This window comes from Pongo pygmaeus, chromosome 6 (assembly GCF_028885625.2).
Source record: "Pongo pygmaeus isolate AG05252 chromosome 6, NHGRI_mPonPyg2-v2.0_pri, whole genome shotgun sequence".
In the NCBI taxonomy this organism is placed as follows: Eukaryota; Metazoa; Chordata; class Mammalia; order Primates; family Hominidae; genus Pongo; species Pongo pygmaeus.
This window is the reverse complement of record NC_072379.2, coordinates 142,805,494-142,824,828: the sequence shown is the minus strand read 5'-3', so window position 1 is coordinate 142,824,828 and position 19,335 is coordinate 142,805,494. Positions and strand designations below refer to the sequence as shown.

The 19,335-nt window shown below is 40.7% G+C and overlaps 1 protein-coding gene, 1 non-coding gene and 1 pseudogene across 2 annotated transcripts; all 3 read right to left on the bottom strand.

Annotated features, from left to right (window-relative positions):
* Positions 1-636: 636 nt before the first annotated feature.
* Positions 637-5,308, bottom strand: LOC129041645 (TRPM8 channel-associated factor 2-like; annotated as a pseudogene).
* Positions 5,309-13,758: 8,450 nt separating this feature from the next.
* On the bottom strand, positions 13,759-13,861 carry LOC129041782 (U6 spliceosomal RNA). The gene has a single exon (XR_008503932.1). It is a non-coding gene; the product is annotated as a U6 spliceosomal RNA (small nuclear RNA).
* On the bottom strand, positions 13,766-16,834 carry LOC129040521 (cTAGE family member 15-like). The gene has a single exon (XM_054495161.1). It carries the CDS (start codon positions 16,784-16,786, stop codon positions 14,459-14,461), a length of 2,328 nt encoding a protein of 775 aa, XP_054351136.1. The 5' UTR covers positions 16,787-16,834; the 3' UTR covers positions 13,766-14,458.
* Between the last annotated feature and the right edge of the window lie 2,501 nt (positions 16,835-19,335).

Below are 19,335 nucleotides of genomic sequence, written 5' to 3'. Positions count from 1 at the left end.
AGCCACACTTCACCAGACATAGCACATAAATCCTTCTTCTGTCATTCCCTGAATACTCTGCCTCCAGATTCTTCCACCTCTCTGGGGAAACTTCACAAGGGGGACCATGCAATGTCAAGGGCCAGGAAATTTAATTAAAAGCTGATTATTTCCCTTGGAAGTTTTCATCATCATCCACCACAAAATATTGCTAAAAATATTCTCAGAAGTACTGACTCCTGCATACATGCAAGGGTGGGAAAGAGGAGACGATTGGAAAGTTTTCTCTTATCCAATATGACCACCAATATGACCCACAATTTTGTAGAAAACAATTGGGGAAAGATTAAAGCCATATTGCGACTTCCTTCATTTATTTAAGAAATATTGATAAACACTCCACGTTCCAGGCACTAGGCAGGGAGATAGAGTGGTGAGTAAGACAAGCTTTTCTATTCAGCTTTGGCCACAGGAGGGAGTGGCAGTGAGGACCCAGCCTCTTTTGTGTCTTGGTGCCTTTTAATCATCCTACTTATGATTTGTGGTGGTTACAAAACTGAGTCGAAAATAATCTGTGTTAAAATGGAAGCTCGTTGATGAGGGGAACCAACTCTATTGTTTACCCTGAGTCAGACTCCCTAATGGGGGAACAGACACTCACCTGACATGGAGTGGGATCTTGGGAACCTTCTTAGGAGACCTTGAAGCGCTCTCTGTCCCAGCAGGCATCGGGGAAGTACATTCCAGCCACACTTGTCACCTTGTTCCCAGGGAACCTGCACAGCACCTCGTCATGGCCAAGCTTGCTGACCCAGTACCAGGCCTGGCCCCCGATAAGCAAGCCCCCTCCATGTCACAAACTGGATCAGCATTGCAGTCATGGTGTCACTGAAGGCACAGATGCAGTAAACCCCCAGGGCTCTCCTGGTTCTGGCTCAATCTGTGCCTTAACACCACAGTCCTGCAGGATATTTACTAGTGGTGCCAAGGATGGGTGCAGTCCTACGGGATCCCCAGGACAAGGACAGAGCCAGCTCACTGTATTGAGGAGACACGGAGCCAAGCCAGCATGCAACAGGTAGCCCTCATGGGACACAGCCACGAGGCAGCCTTGGCTGTAGGAGGAGGCAGCAACGAGCACCTGGCCGTTGTCATTTACCATCATGGGGAAGGTAGACTCTCTAATTAGGAGTTCACAGGGGAAGGGGTCTCTGGGTAGATCTTGTTACTCCGTCCATGAGGGCCTTGAAAGCAGCAGTGGGAGTTGTCGCCACGGTTCTATCAGCTGCTGCAACGGAAAGTATGGTGAATGAATGAAAACCAAATGGATAAAAGCAAGTTACTCTCTTTCTTATAGTGTCATGCCTGATAGAGCCTAGAGCCAGACTCACGTGGGTGATATGTAGTTACCTTTCTTGATTTCCCAGACTCTAGAACTCTTCATAAGCATGATTTCTAAGAATTTTCACTCTCTTGATTTATTTTTATTATTCAGACATCACCTCTTATTCTTTCCTTAGCTCCACCAACTTAGATGTTTTCCACAGCTCTGTCCTCCACCACTCAGCTCTCCTTTCTTGTAGCCCCTTCTGCCCGTCAGAGATTACATTGCCAGTTGTCCTTCATTTATGACAGTTTTAAATGATCTCCATGGTTTACCCCTGGCCTGGAATTTAAATCGATCTGCATAAAGAGCATCACAGTTATCAGCTCCAATTCTATATGGAAGAAATCGAACTTATGTCTACCTGCTCAACATTTCCTCTTAGAGAAAATACTTCAGCTTACTTTTCCCATCTTTGTCGGGAAGATAGTATAACCTTGAAGGGTTTTCATGTGAAGGTTGTAGGAACTAATACATGCCACTGGTTTTCTCAGAGCCTGGGATGTTATAATAGCAAAAGAAAATTCCTGTACTTTTATTATTCTTCCTGGCTTCTCAAAATGATAGGGAACACCACAGCCTCAGAATCACAATTGCCCTCTTCCTCTCTCCACTTTGCACACTCATTTAGTCATTGAGCTTAGTCGAGGGCTTGTTCATTTCAGTTTCCATGCCTATTGCCACGAACCTGGGTCAGGATTTTGATCTGGAAACAGTGGCTCTCTCATAAACTCCCTTGATAAGAAGCCTTCAGAGCTTCACCACAAATAAAACATGAGTGCTTGGGACTTCTTTCCTCCTGGTAGCAGAGGTGTCCTGGATCTGCCTTGGGATGGTTTTTTGAGCTTTGCCTTTATTACTTCTCTCAACACAGATTGAGTATCCCTTCTCTGAAATGCTTGGGAGCAGAAGTATTTCAAATTTCAGATATTTTTCAGATTTTGGAATATTTGCATGTATTAATGCATTATGTGTCTATCTATATCTATATTTATATCTATCTATATCTCTATCTATCTATCTGTCTGTCTGTCTACCTATCTATCTATCTATCTACCTACCTATCTATGCAGTAAACCCCCAGGGGATCTCCTGGTTCTGGATATATATATACACCTTATATATATGTTGAGATATCTTGGGAATGGGACCCAGATCTAAATATAAAATTCACTTACCTTTCATAAAAATTGTACACATACCTGAAGGTAATTTTATACAATATTTTAACTAGCTTTGTGCCCAGAGCAAGGTCTGTGTTAAAAACTAATGTGTGGAATTTTCCACTTGTGGAGTCACATCAGTACTCAAAAGGTTTTGTATTTGGGGGCATTTTGGATTTCAGATTTTCTAATTGGCGATGCTCAGTTTGTACAGACTCTGTTCTGCTTGGAAAATGGGAACATGACCTGTGGTTTCTAGTCTCTGTCAGGTCAGTTCCTGTAGAATTTCATTCTCTCCCCTTCTTCCATTCCCTTTTGCCAATTCTCATTACTCAGATTTTAAATTATTAGTAAGAGGCAGGTGAAAATGTTGCTGTATTTGTTCTCAGGACAGTCTTTTTTATAGAAAGGCCTGGCCAGGGGATCTTTAGACCCATGGAACATGGTCTCGGTCCATTCTGAAACCCGGATGTGAGCAGGCACACAGCTGAGACGTACACTCTGTTGACTGCTCAGTGGGACTGAATACACCTTTCTAACTATTGAAGTTGGTGAAGAGAGGGAAGGAGGAGAATTTTGTTTATTATGAGAATCAAAGAAGCTAGGCAAGGAGTTTCAGTTTCAGCACTAGCCCACACTCTATGAGCTCTGGCAGGTAATTGGTTTTCAAATGGTGAAAAGACCCCATTACCCCATTGTGAGTTTAAGGAAAGCTAGGAGTGAGTATTTCCTTCTGTGGGTTCCTTCAGTGCCTGCAGCCCAGACTAGCTAATACTCTGCCCAGTCAGTATGTCCTTCGACTTATCAATGAGGTGGTCAGAGGCATATGCAAAGCCGCTCTTACTTGGACAAAGGAATGGATTGCTTTGCTGAACAAATCCTGGAAGTGTACTGTTCAGTCTCAGAAGAAACTACTTTAGAGACAACAGTTAAGTCTTTAGAGAAGGATAAAAATTCATCTCCTAGGTTTGCTTGAGGAGAAGCAGAGGTATGCCTGGCTGGAGAAGGACTTGGGAGAACAGAGAGGTACAGGGCAATATGGTCATTGTAGTTTCATCAGAGGTTTCAGGAGTAGTTGGCATCCAGTTTCCTTTCCCACTACCAAGATCCATAAGGGGAGAGAACATGATGGGTCACCAAGCTGGTGACAGATACCAGGTGGGCATAGGGCTGGCCATACACAGGACAGGTATCTTTCCACTCAATATACCAGCCTGAGCATCTATGACTGTGGGGAGGGTGGTGGGGGTCAGGGAAAGAACTCTCAGGATGAAGAGGCAAGGGTGAAGATTCAGGTTGGGGACTAGTACACACTCTGTTCAAAAGTCAGCTATAGTGTAGCTGCCTTAAAGCTAAGGAGGAGGTTTAGCTATAAAATGAAAAAGTGAAACTATCTACAGACAGCACCCATCCTGGTTACTTTATCAAAGTTTGAGCTCCCCAGCAGTGGAAGGAGGGAGAGACATGAGTGGAATCAGTGAGAATGAGGTGTGAGATTCTCTGACGCTGAGAAGGCAAAATGGTTCTGTGGGTTCTGTGGGGACAGGATGTAGCCAGCCTCTGTGAAGTGTCCCAGGAGAGATGGAAGCCTCTGAGGACTGAGTTTTCAGGGAATTCTGAGAAAGGATTTATGTGCTATGTTTAGAGAAACTGGACCCAGTCACTGGAGATGTCTGTGAAGATGTCCTAGCTTAAGGGAGCAGCAGAATCATTTGATTTCAAGGGACCACGGAGTCTTAAACAGTGGGCCTCTTAGCTGTGGACAATGTTGACCAAAGACTAGAGAAACCTTCCTAAATGTCTCTGCTTCACTTAAGCACTTCTACAAGATTCTGAGCTTGATTTGAGAGATTCAATTCCAGTGTTTAATTGCTGGACAGCAATTTGCCTACTAGTTCAAGAGGAAGTAGGCTGCAAGTAGTAGAATTTAATGTAATTGAAAGAAGATATGGTAGGTGACATTTCTTTCCCTCCTGAGGTTGTGGAGTAGGAATCATGAGAACAGAAACAGATGGTGCCTTGTCACCACTTGCATGACACTTTGAACCAATTCAATCACCTGAGAGCCTAAAGCACTGACCGGATGGATGGTGGTGTCCCCTTCACACATGCCATGTGTAATTAAAAACCAAACCACATACTCAGCTATAAAAGAAAAACAAAATCCTGATTTTTCTTTTGGTGACTACTTCAGTTTCCTTTTTGCAGTATCAAATATAGAAATTCTTTTGGAAATTATTTATTTTTGCTGTTGAGGCCTCTTCTCTGCCGCTGCTGTGTCTCACCCACTGGAGCTCTGGTGACATAGAGCAAGGCCTTTTATTTCTCAGGTCACAGTTTTCTCACCTGCAGCATAACACGGCACGGATAGTAAATCTCCCTCAGCCCTGATGCTCTGACTGCTGATGGCAGCAAAACAGACAAAATCAGACTCGTGTATCATAAGACCAAAGAAGGATGAATGAGGCAAGAACTAAAGAAAGAGAATCACAGTAGAAAGAAAATCAGAAACAGAAAATAAATGAACTGCAAGGAATGCACTTTGGGCACATTGAGGCTTCAATTCAAACACACGTGTTGTCTTTCACTAATCCAAAAGCTTAACAGCTCAATCTCCTCAGGGTCACCACAAGCCCCAGGCTGACCACTGCCAGCTTCAACATACAAAGAACATCAGTGACACCTCCCTCCATGCCTGCATAGCAGGTAAATTTGTATTCCAGAAACAGGCAGAGGAGCTCACCTGGATGTCTGGACGTCCTGTGGATGGCTCAGATCCCATGGGAAGGAGGAGAGATGTTTATGTAGAAATAACAAGTGGATGATCTGGAGATGCTACCTACAGGGAGGAGTGACTACCTTTGGGTATATCTTTCTTCCTGCTTCCTTTTGAAAGGGTGATGTTGGCTGGGAGGCTTCTCTGAACACCTAAAGGACACTCAGGTGGTGCTTCTCCTAAGTTCCTGGGCTATTTCTCGCAGAGGTCTGCAGCCCAGACTGAAACAATTTAGACTCTGAGATTTTCAGGTCTGCAGCCCAGACTGAAGCAACTTAGACTCTGAGATTTTCCTTGTTCAAGTTTCTTCCAGTTGTTGGCCTTATGCTCTGCATGATAGCATTCCTCTGTGGTGAGCAAGGGAGTCTCTGCAAAGCCTCTACCATGTGTAGTGAGAAACGTTGATAAACATTACAGGAAATGGTGGTTGTCAGAGGTAAGACCTTTTTAAGAATGAGCAGAAACAGTAAGGTCTGTGACTACTCTGGGCCTGTTCCATTAGAGCAGCTCCTTGGAAGAGGCTCCTGGGTCTCTGTGATGATTCGGGAAGAGCCAAAGCTCTGGAATTCGATTCATCAGGAGTTAGTATTTCACACACTCATTCACTGGAACCCATTCACTAGTCCATTTACTTGTGTGTATAGTGATTAATTTGCAGAATTTACTTGTTCCTTTCAGCGATTTGTATGACCTATATGTATAGTGTTCGTTTGGTACAAAGTGCTTCAAATAATGTATATTTTTAAAAGTTCATATTAGAGAAGAAATAAACACTGAAAGTAAATTGAGCTAAACATCATATTAGGAAGTTAGGTAATAATAGTAAAATAACACCTACCTCAACAAGCAGGAGAAAGGAAATAATAAAACTAAGAACAGATATGATTTAAATAGAAAGTGGCAAGAACTAAACTCAAAATTGGTTCTTTGAAGAGACAAATCTCTAGCGAGACCGAGTAAGGAGAAAAGAGGAGTGACACAAAGTACCAATAACTAACATCAGGAATGAAAGGGAAAGAAAATGACACATGATGTGATTATTAAATAAAAATACAAAAATGAATAAACAACTTTAACTCAATGCATTTGAAAATTTAGGTAAAATACACAAATTATTGAAAAGTATGATTTTTAAAACTGAACTAAGAAGTTTACCAATAATTCTATAACTACTGAGGGAATGCTCTCAGTAGGTAATAACTTTTTTTTTTTTTTGAGATGGAGTCTCACTCTGTCGCCCAGGCTGGAGTGCAGTGGTACAGTCTCGGCTCACTGCAACCTCCACCTCCTGGGTTCAAGTGATTCTCCTGCCTCAGCCTCCTGAGTAGCTGGGATTACAGGCGAGCACCACCACACCTGGGTAATTTCTGTATTTTTAGTAGAGACAGGGTTTCACCATGTTGGTCAGGTCTCGAACTCCTGACCTCATGACCCACCTGTCTCAACATTCCAAACTGGTTAAAAACTTCTAATAAAGAAATTTCCAGACATAATGTTGGGTGACTTCTTTCAAATATTTAGGGAACAAATCATTTAAATATTTATGACAACTTCCAAAGACAGCAAAAGAGGGAGCATTCAATAATATATTTTATGAGGAAAGATGTAACTTTGATATCAAAACATAACAAGTACACCAAAAGAGAAAACTACAGGCCAATCTAACTCATAAATATAGATAGAAGAATGCCAGGAACAATATTAAACTTATAAACAATAACTTACACTTATCATAATGCACATAATAACAGGACTCAATATTGGTTTAACATTAGAAAATTAATTAATGAATCCACTCATGTTAGCAGATGAAAAAGAGAAAAAAGATTATTTCAGTATTTGAAAAAATACTTTTTACTATATTCAAAGTTTATGTAATAAAATCCTTTAGAAAATCAGAAATAAAGGTGCGGCTCGCAAGATGGCCAAATAGGAAGAGCCCCGGTCTGCAGCTCCTAGCAAGATCAATGGAGAAGGTGGGCAATTTCTGCATTTCCAACTGAGGTACCTGGCTTATCTCACTGGGACTGGTTAGACACTGGGTGCAGCCCATGGAGGGTGAGCTGAAGCAGGGTGTGGTGTCGCCTCACCCAGTAAGCGCAAGGGGTCAAAGAACTCCCTCCCCTATCCAAGGGAAGCCTCCAGGGACGGTGCCATGAGGAACGATGCACTCCAGCCCAGATACCGTGCTTTTTCCACATTCTTAGCAACCCGCAGACCAGGAGATTGCCCGGGTGCCTATGCCACCATGGCCCTGGGTTTCAAGCACAAAACTGGGCGGCGGTTTGGGCAGACACCAAGCTAGCTGTAGGAGTGTTTTTCATACCCCAGTGGTGCCTGTAATGCTAGCGAGACAGAACCATTCACTCCCCTGGAAAGGGGGCTGGAGCCAGGGAGCCAAGCAGTCTAGCTCAGTGGATCCCACCCCACAGAGCCCAGCAAGCTAAGATCCACTGGCTTGAAATTCTTACTGCCAGCACAGAGTCCAAAGTTGACCTGGGACGCTGGAGCTTGGTGTGGGCAGGGGCATCTGCCATTACTGAGGCTTGAATAGGTGGTTTTCCCCTCACAGTGTAAACAAAGCTGCTGGGAAGTTCAAACAGGGTAGAGCCCACTGCAGCTAGCAGCTCAGCAAAGCCACTGTAGCCAGACTGCCTCTCTGGATTCCTCCTTTCTGGGCAGGGCATCTCTGAAAGAAAGGCAGCAGCCCAGTCAGGGGCTTACAGATAAAACGCCCATCTCCCTGGGACAGAGCAGCTGGGGGAAAGGGCATCTGTGTGCACAGCTTCAGCAGACTTAAACGTCCCTGTCTGCCAGCTCTGAATAGAGTAGTGGATCTCCCAGCACAGCGCTCAAGCTCTGCTAAGGGACAGACTGCTTCCTCAAGTGGGTCCCTGACCCCAGTGCATCCTGACTAGGAGACACCTCCCATTAGGGGTTGACAGACACCTCCTACAGGAGAGCTCAGGCTGACATCTGATGGGTGCCCCTCTGGGACGAACCTTCTAGAGGAAGGAACAGGCAGCAATCTTTGTTGTTCTTCAGCCCTTGCTGGTGATACCCAGACAAACAAGGTCTGGAGTGGACCTCCAGCAAACTCCAGCAGACCTGCAGCAGAGGGACCTGACTGTTAGAAGAAAAACTAACAGACAGAAAGGAATAGCATCAACATCAACATAAAGCCCATCCACACTGAAACCCCATCTGTAGGTCACCAACATCAAAGACCAAAGGTAGATAAATCCACAAAGATGAGGGGAAAAGCAGTGCAAAAATGCTGAAAATGCCAAAAACCAGAATGCCTCTTCTCCTCCAAAGGATCACAACTCCTCACCAGCAAGGGAACAAAACTGCATGGAGAATGAGTGATGAACTGGCAGAAGTAGGCTTCAGAAGGTGGGTAATAACAAACTCCTCCGAGCTAAAGGTGCATGTTGTAACCCAATGCAAGGAAGCTAAGAACCTTGAAAACACATTACAGGAATTGCCAACTAGAATAACCAGTTTAAAGAAGAATATAAATGACCTGATGGAGCTGAAAAACACAACACAATGACTTTGTGAAGCATACACAAGTATCAATAGCTGAATCAATCAAACGGAAGAAAGGATATCAGAGATTGAAGATCAACTTAATGAAATAGAGCATGAAGACAAGATTAGAGAAAAAGGAATGAAAAGGAACGAACAAAGCCTCCAAGAAATGTGGGACTACATGAAAAGACCAAACCTACGTTTGATTGGTGTACCTGAAAGTGACGAGGAGAATGGAACCAAGTTGGAAAACACACTTCAGGATATTATCCAGGAGAACTTCCCCAACCTAGCAAGACAGGCCAACATTCAAATTCAGGAAATACAGAGAACACCACAAAGATACTCCTTGAGAAGAAAAACCCCAAGACACATAATTGTCAGATTCACCAAGGCTGAAATGAAGGAAAAACTGTTCAGGACAGCCAGAGAGAAAGGTCAGGTTATTCAGAAAGGGAAGCCCATCAGACTAACAGCAGATCTTGGCAGGACCCTACAAGCAAGAAGAGAGTGGGGGCCAATATTCTGCATTCTTTTTTTTTTTTTTTTTTTTTGATTTTCTAGACCACTGAGAAAATCTTTGTTGACACTAAATTTCAATAAAATTTGCATAAATACATTCCTAATGTACAATTTTCACCTCTGATTTTTTTCACATCATTTAAAAGGTTAGTCTGTCCTGTTCTCATTATTCCTTTCAGACACCAGTGTGGCACTGACGTTGGCAGGTAGAGGGGAGCTGCCAGGGAGCTGGGGGGTGCCTGAGGGCTCAGGCTGCTTGAGACAGACCTCTGTCTGGGCTGCCAGGCTTTCAGCTCCATCCCTGCCCTCACATTCTTAAAGAAAAGAATTTTCAACCCAAAATTTCATATCCAGCCAAACTGAACTTCATAAGTGAAGGAGAAGTAAAATCCTTCACAGACAAGCAAATGCTGAGTGACTTTGTCACCACCAGGCCTGCCTTACAAAAGCTCCTGAAGGAAGTACTAAATGTGGAAAGGAACAACCGGTACCAGCCACTGCAAAAATGTACCAAATTGTAAAGACCATCAACACTATGAAGAAACTGCATCAACTAATAGGCAAAATAACCAAATAACATCATAATGACACGATCAAATTCACACATAACAATATTAACCTTAAATGTAAATGAGCTAAATGTCCCAATTAAAAGACAGACTGGCAAATTGGATAAAGAGTCCAGACCCATCGGTGTGCTGTATTCAGGAGACCCATCTCATGTGCAAAGACATATAGAAGCTCAAAATGAAGGGATGGGAGAAGATTTACCAAGAAAATGGAAAGCAAAAAAAAAAAAAAAAAAAAAAAAAAATAGCAGGGGTTGCAATTCTAGTCTCTGATAAAACAGACTGTAAACCAACAAAGATCAAAAAAGACAAAGAAGGCATTACAAAATGGTAGAAGGATCAATGCAACAAGAAGAGCTACCTATGCTAGATATACATGCATCCAATACAGGAGCACCCAGATTCATAAAGCAAGTTCTCAGAGACCTACAAAGAGACTTAGACTCCCAAACAATAATAGTGGGAGACTTTAACACCCTACTGTTGATACTAAACAGATCAACAAGACAGAAAATTAACAAGGATATTTAGGACTTGAACTCAGCTCTGGACCAAGTGGACCTAATAGACATCTACAGAACTCCGCACCCCAAATCAGCAGAATACACATTCTTCTCAGTACCACATCACACTTATTCTAAAATTGACCACATAATTGGAAGTAAAACACTCCTCAGCAAATGCAAAAGAATGGAAATCATAACGAACAGTCTCTCAGACCACAGTGCAATCAAATTAGAACTCAGGATTAAGAAACTCACTCAAAACTGCACAACTGTATGGAAACTGAACAATGTCCTCCTGAATGACCACTGAGTAAATAACAAAATTAAAGCAGAAACAAATAAGTTCTTTGAAACCAGTGAGAACAAAGATACAACGTACCAGAATCTCTGGGACACAGCTAAAGCAGCGTTTCGAGGGAAATTTATAGCAATAAAAGCCCACAGGAGAAAGTGGGAAAGATCTAAAACTGACACCCTAACATCACAATTCAAAGAACTAGAGAAGCAGGAGCAAACAAATTCAAAAGCTAGCAGAAGACAAGAAATAACTAAGATCAGAGCAGAACTGAAGGAGATAGAGACAAGAAAAACCATTAAAAAAAAAAAAAACGAATCCAGGAGCTGTTTTTTGTTTGTTTGCTTGTTGAAAAGATGAACAAAATAGACTGCTAGCTGGACTAATAAAGAAGAAAAGAGAGAAGAATCAAACAGACACAATAAAAATGATAAAGGGGATATCACTACTGATGCCACAGAAATGCAAACTACCATCAGAGAATAGTATAAACACCTCTACGCAAATAAACTAGAAAATCTAGAAGAAATGGATACATTATCAGACACATACACCCTCCCAAGACCAAGCCAGGAAGAACTCGAATCCCTGGATAGACCAATCACAAGTTCTGAAATTGAGGCAGTAATTAATAGCCTAGCAACCAAAAAAAAAAACCCAGGACCAGACAGATTCACAGCTGAATTCTACCAGAGAGGTACAAAGAGGAGCTGATACCATTCCTTCAGAAACTGTTCCAATCAATAGAAAAACAGGACTCCTCCCTAACTCATTTTATGAGGCCAGCATCATCCTGATACCAAAACCTGGCAGAGACAAAACAAAAAAAGAAAATTTCAGGCCAATATCCCTGATGAACATTGATGCAAAAATCCTCGATAAAATACTGGCAAACAGAATCCAGCAGCACATCAAAAAGCTTATCCACCACCATCAAGTTGGCTTTATCCCTGGGATGCAAGGCAGGTTCAACATATGCAAATCAATAAGTGTAATCCGTAACATAAGCACAACCAATGACAAAACCCACACAGTTATCTCAATAGATGCAAAAAAGGTCTTTGACAAAATTCAACAGCCTTTCATGCTAAAAACTCTCAATGAACGAGGTATTGATGGAACACATCTTAAAATAATAAGAGCTATGTATGACAAACCCACAGCCAGTAATGTCCTAGGCCTTCATATTCACTCACCACTCACTCACTAACTCACCCAGGCAACTTCCGGTCCTGCAAGCTCCATTTATTGTAAGTTCCCTATACAGGTGTACCATCTTAAAAATCTTTTATATTTTTTACTGTACATTTCATGTAGTTAGATATACTTAGGTACATAAATACCATAGTTGGTGACTATTACAAATTGTTACCATAAATGTGACACTTACTGTGTTACAATTGCCTATAGTATTCAGCACACTAATATGCTGCACAGGTTTGTCCCGTAGGAGCTATGAGCTCTTCCATATAGCCTAGGTGTATAGTGGCTACTGTATATACCACCTAGGTTTCTGTAAGTACACTCTACGACATTTGCACAATGACAAATTCACTTGACAGCACATTTCTCAGAACGTATCGTTTAACGCATCATTAAACAACACATGACTGTATAATGTTAGCTTTTTGTAGATGCTTTTTATCAAGTGGATAAAGTTTCCTCTATTCCTGCTTTATAGAGAGCTTTTATCATGAATGGATATTGAAATGTGTTAAATTTGTTAAGTGTTTATTATGCATCCACCGATACAATGTAACTTTTCTTCTTTTGTTTGTTAACATAGTGGATTATTTTGATTGACTTTTTGAGATTTAGTCAAGCTTGTATTTCTGGAAACAACCCCCCTTGGACATGGGGTACATATTTTTTAATATACTGTAGAACTCTATTTGTTAATATTAAGTTATACATATCTTTACATATACACACACACACCCCCACTCTCTCTCCTGGTTTTGGTATCAGTGTAATAGTAGCTTCAAAAATTGAAGCTGGGGAACGTTCTCTCCTTTTCTGTTTTCTGGAAAAGATTGTGTAGAATTGGTGTTATTTTTTAAAAAACATGGTAGAATTCTCCAGTGAAACCATCTAAACCTAGAGATTCCTTTTTTGGTAGTTTTAAAATCATGATTTCAATTTTCTTAATGGTTATAGAGTTATTCAAATTATCTATTCATGCATGGTGAGTTGAGTTTGTTTGTGTTGCAGGAGGAACACTGCATTTTGTCCATTTTGTCTAAGTTGTCTGATTTATGTGTGTGGAATGGTTTGTAATATTCCTTGATTGTCCTTTGTTATATGTGGTGTCTGTAGTGATATCACCTGTTTCATTATGGTATTTAAAATTTATGTCTTTTCTTTTCCTTTTAATTTCTGCTTGAGTTTGCTAAATTGTATCAATCTTTTAACAGAACTATCTCTTTGTTTTATTGTTTTAACTATTTTTTCTCTTTTAAATTTAAGTGTTTTCTTTTCTTATCTTCATTAATGTCCACCCTCTACTTGCTTTGAGTTTATTCTGCTCTTCTTTTTCTAGGTTCCTGAGGTGGAAATCTATTGCTCACTCGAGACTTTTCCTCTTTACTAATGCATGCATTTATTGCTATAGGTTTCCTTCTCAGTACTTTGATATGTCACAGTTTCATGTTTATCCAGTTCAATGTATTTTTAAAATTTTTCCTTGAGACTTCTTCTTTGACCGATAGATTATTTAGAAGTGTGTTTTTAAATTTCCAAGTGTTTGGGAATTTTCATATCTTTCTTATGCTGATTTCTAATTGGATTCCCTACAATGGTTTCTGGTTTTCACCTGCTCTGGATGATTACTATCTCTTTTAAATTTGTTCTGGTGAGTTTTAGGGCCTAGGACAGCTCTATCTTGCCATGTGTTTCATCAGCACTCAAAAAAATGTGTGTATTCTGCTGTTGTTGTGTGGAATGTTCTGTAAATGCCAAATAGATTCTTTTGGTTAATGGCATTTTGAGTTGTTTTCTATTCTTGTTGATTTTCTTTTTTTTTCCTCTTTTTAAAATGTGAAATGCTTCACAAAATTTTGTGTAATCTATATGCAGGAGCCGTGTTAATCTTGTCTGCATCATTCTAATTTTAGAAAGTGCTGCCAAAGCCAACACTCCTTGCTGATTTTCTGTCTAGTTCTATCAATTATTGAAAAAGGCATGGGAAAATTTCCTACTATAATTGTGGATTCATCTATACCTCCTTTCAGTTCTGGCAGTTTTCTTTTTTTAAAAAAAATCAACCAAAGTATATTTAATTAAGCATGAAGTTACTTTCACATTTATCTGCAACCACAGTGAATACAGTTCTTGGCATGAAGACACCACAACCTTTAGAATTTAAAGCCTCCCCACCTGCAAGATTACATATATAAAACTCCCACTATTGTTTCTCTAAGAGTGGATTAGTTCACCAAATTCAAATAGTTATCCTATCTAGAATATAATAAAATGGAATGATTTACTCCTAAGATTCATTTTTAAAACATCTTTATTTACAAAATACTATCCTGAGAATTATAATTATATTAAACTTCAATTTGAGCAAAAGTGCAATCACTTAAGTAATAGCAGTTACTTAAACTGAAAATGAGATCAGTCAAAATTACTTTTGGAGAAAGCAAAACTGTTGTCAGGTTCCTTGCTGTGGTTCTGGATGTACAGTAGCATTGAAGGCGGAATCAATCCTGAAGGGAACTCCCTTCTACCTTCAGAATGTTGGGTTGGGGTAAAATCCAGGTCTCGGATGAAGGTAAGGAGGTAAACCCCTCGGTGGATAGATGTTTCTCATTGCAAATGGAGCATGTGGTGGACATGGGAAATCCCTTGGTGGAAAATAACCTTGAGAAGCTCCAAACACGGTTCCTGGAGGAGGTGGGGGGAAAGGAGGTCCTCTTCTCATGAACGGGCCCCTTTTGTCCACTGGAAACAACGGACCGCTGATTGGAGCAAGAGGTGGAGGAATAAAGCCGGGGCCAGTTGCTTCATTTTCAGCAGGGAGCGATGAATCAGGCACATTTAAATTACCAAGATCATCTTTGGCATCATTTCTACTGGATTCCATTTCTGAAGGCATTGACCCATCCATTTTATCCAAAGAAGGCATTTTAAAACTTCTGGGTTCTGCTGGTCCAGACCGTCTATCAGAATTAGAAGAAAATCTGTCTTCCGTTTGTGGAGGAAGAGCTGAATCAGGATATGATTGTCCTGGTGGAGGAAACATCATCTTACAGTCCTGTACCGATGGAGATGACAGGGACCCAGTGTCAGAAGGAACCCTGTGAGGATCGATTAACCTGTCACAGCTTGGTTCTTCTCTTTCATTGGTAATCTGATGGTCCGGCAGATTCCCTGGGCCTCTTGAGCCTCTTCCTCCTCCCTCCGGAAGCACAGGTGAGAGTCCGAGTGGATCCTCCAACAAAGTTTGAGGAGAGAGAAAAGCTCTCGTTTCAGATGAAGGCCGATCCAATGGTGCGGGACCATATGGGGAATGTTCTCCGCCAAATGCTGTGTTTGAAACATCAAGTGCGTTAGGATCTTTTTCTAAAAGTTCAAATTTCAACTCTGTTTCAGTTAATTTTTGTTTGTTGTGAGCATTTTCTTTCCTTAAATCATTGAGGTTTCTTTCAGCAGTCCGAGCTGCCAACCAATTATCATGTCCTTTTTTCTCGTAGGAAATAACCTGCTTTTGATAAAAATGAACAGTTCTCTTCAATTCTTCTTCAAGATCTTTGGCTAGCTTTCTATAGGTGTCCAGCTCTTCAGTGGCATGGCTGATCTTTTCTTCCACTTTAGAAAGTTTCTCTTTTTCCTCTATCCGGTAATTTTCCTCTATTGTCAATTTCCTGTGGAGTGTCATTTCATTTTCTTGATATAATTCAGTCATTATTTTAAGTTTCTCTTGAAGCTTCTGATTCTCACTTTCAAAATGTATGTTTTCTGACTGCAAAGATGCTTGTTGAGTCTGAAGATTTTTCATATACTCTGTAAGCTCTTCGTTTGTTTTATCAACTTCAGATAACTGAATAATAATGTGGTTTCTTTCTCCTTCTAAGGTTTTTAAAGAAACATATAACTTAGCAGCATGAATCAGTTTCTTCAAAGCTCCTTTTGTAGGATCATCTAAGTAAGCACCATTTTCCGATTGACTGTTCACTTCTAATTCCAAGTTATCATCATCCGTTGTGTCTTCTTCAAGCACAGCAGCCTGATCTTTCATCATTAGCAAGTGTCCAGTCAGAGTCTTGATGTGATTCTCTTTATCATTTAGAACTTGTTCTGCGTGTACTTTGGAGTCTTCAAATGTTATTTTCTGTTTATTAAGTTCACTCACTTGTTCTTTCCATACCTCAGCTTCTTGCAAAAGCTGTTTCTGGCTTTCCTGAAGTTGAGAATTTTCATTCAAAGCATCTTTTATTGCTATCGCCCGTCGTTCTTCGCTCATTTTAAACATCTTGCAGATGATTTTGGCTTCAGCTATTTGTGATTTGAGGGATTTTGACTCATCTTCTAGAGACTGTATCCTTTTTGAAATATCCGCCATCAATTCATCTTGTTGAGAATGTTTCGATTTCTCTTCTTTTAAGTCTTTTTCTAGACAGAGGATTTCATCCTCAAGTTCAGAATTGGACCTGTTCAGCTTTTCACAGGTTGCCTCCAAACTTCGTGCTTCTGCTGCCGCCTTCTCAAAGCTGGCATCCTCTAAAGATGACTCTACTTCATAGCCTTCATACTCTTTTTGAATAAGGCTAAACTTTTCAAGTAGTTTACATTTTTCTTCAATTAGTCCAGAAAGCGTTGCACCAAGTTTTTGCTCTCTTCCCACGTAAAGCCGACTCCTAACCGATCTAAAACTTCTCCACAGAAAAAGGAGAACAACAAAAAATCCAATAACAGCTGCACATACCACCAGTTCCGACGGGAAACCATAAGGATTCGAATCTGGTCTCATACTCTCAGGTAGTGCTGCCACAACTCTGCGTAGCTCCTCTAGGACCAGCCCCAGGTAGGGCTGAGGGGTAGCACCGGGCTCCTCCATAGCGCCGAGGCTGCTCTGGCGGTCACCGCAGTAACACTGGCCACAACAAGCGGTGGAGAACACGCAGCCTTGGGTCTGGAACCCGAATCTGCACGCGGCAACCAACCGGAGCAGACCACTGCGGAGCCGGCTGCGGGGGGGAGCTGGGGAACGCGGGCACCCACAGGCCTCACAGGCCCATGCTGCCCCCCACCACCTCCCCCGGCCCCCTTGTTACACTTTACATCCTGAGGCAGCGCTGGTCTGAGCCCGACCCGCCTCAGTTCTGGCAGTTTTCACATCACGTATTTTGAAGCTCTGTTGTTTGGTGAATACACTTTTAAAATTGCTGTCTTCTTCATCGATTAAATCTTTGATCATTATATAATCTCTCTGTTTCTGGTAATTTTCTTTGCTGTATCTGATATACATACAGGCACTCTTGCTTTCCTTTCATTAATGTTTGTGTAATATATCTTTTTTCATCCTGTTAATTTGGCCTGCCCTGTATTGGTACATTTCAAGTGAGTCTCCTGTACACAGCGTGCAAGAAACATATAAGAAAGGGTCATACTTTTAAATACACTCTTCTATTATCTGTCTCTTAATTGGTAGACCATTCATAATTAAATGAATTATTGATACTTTAGTGCATAAGCCTGACATTTTTTGTTTTCTCTATCAACTCTTATTTCTCTGCTTGTTTTTCATGACTTCCTGTGGGTTATTTGAACATTTATTTTAGAATTCCATTTTGTTATTCATAATGTTTATGGTGTATCTTCTTTTTTATAGTTTTCTGGTTGCTTTTTATCGCTTAGTGGTTGTTCTAGATATTCCTTTATACATACATTATCACAGTCAATTGATGTCATCTGTATTCCAGTTTGAGTGAAGTATAGCAACCCTATGTCATTTTATGTCTCTTTACTCTCTCAAATTTATAGTATAATTGTCTTATATCCATTTAGAATAACACTAGACAATGCTACGATTTTTGCTTGAAACATCAAACATAATTTAGGAAATCGAAATCTATGCAAATAAATAAAGTGAGCATTTTAGAGCTGTCAGAAGAAATCGGACACAACCTGTTTTGTCTTTCATTTTTTCTTTCTTTCCTTTATATTGATCATAGATATTGTGATGCACTATCTATTAACTCCAATATCTGGATTATCTGTGAATTTGTTTTTAATAATTGATTTATTTTTTATCAGTCTGTATTTCTTGCTTTTTTGTATATGTGGTAATTTTTTAAAGTATGCTGAGTTTCTGGATAATATGATATAGAAATACCCAAAAATTTTGAATTTTTTTTCTGGACAGATGTTATATTACTTGTAGATCACCTTGCTGCTCTCAAGACCTAGTTTTAAGCTGTGCTATGGTAATGATATTTTATTTTCCTCTTAGGACATATGCCTTACTCCCAGGATACTGTGCCTCTCCTTAGACAGAATCTTTAGGGTCCCAGCTGGGTTTCTCATTGTTTATTAACATTTCCCCATCTGGCTGGATCTGAACCCCAGTAGCTTTCCAGGAAATTTTCAGTCCCTGATGATCTCTTCTGCTTTCCCAGCAGTTGCTTTCTACTAGGTCTCTCTTCTTCTTAGCCAACTGTCACATAGTTAAAGAGTCACAGAAGGACCAAAATGGCATTTACACACCGATTTCTAGGGTTCTTTCTCTCTCCCATATGGTACATTAACCCCCAATTCCCCACCAACTTAGCAGCTTTGAATTCTATTTATTGCTTCTTTTGGTTCCCAAGACCACTAACCCTTGCTTTGGTCCCATTTTCCTGTACCAAGGTCAGGAAGATGCCTTTCTGGAAAACCCTGGCAAATGTGGTACTAACCCCATGTGCCTCACCTTCCTTAAAGATCTCATACCTGACTTGGTACAACAATGTTCTCCAACACCTGCTGACATGGTTTGGCTGTGTCCTTACCCAGATCCCATCTTGAATTGTAGCTCCCATAATTCCCACATGTAGCCTTGCCCACCTGAACCATGCTCAGGACCTGGTGAGAGGTAATTGAATCATGGGGGTGGGTCTTTCCCGTGCTGTTCTTGTGATAGTGAATAAGTCTCACAAGATCTTATGGTTTTACAAAGGGGAGCTCCCCAGCACATGCCCTCTCTCTTGTCTGCCATGTAAGATGTGCCTTTGCTTTTCCTTTGCCTTCTATCATGATTGTGAGTTCTCCCCAGCCATGTGGAACTGTGAGTCCACTAAACCTCTTTCTTTTATAAATTACCTAGTCTTGGGTATGTCTTTATTAGCAGCATAAGAACAAACTAATACAACTGCCAAGAATTTTTTTTCTATGTTTTGTCCAGATTGTATAGTTTTTTTATCGTGGGAGGGTGAATCTGACACCACCTACTTTGGTGTCAAGTAGCCAAGTCATGTACTAATTTATTTTTAATGTAGAGCTATACAATCTTCTTTCTATACTTAAATTTTTAATTAAAATATGATAATTAAAATGTTTCTAAAAATTTCTTAATGATTTTCTTTCATGAGGAAAGAGACTCAGTCAGGAATATAAAGTATGGCTTAC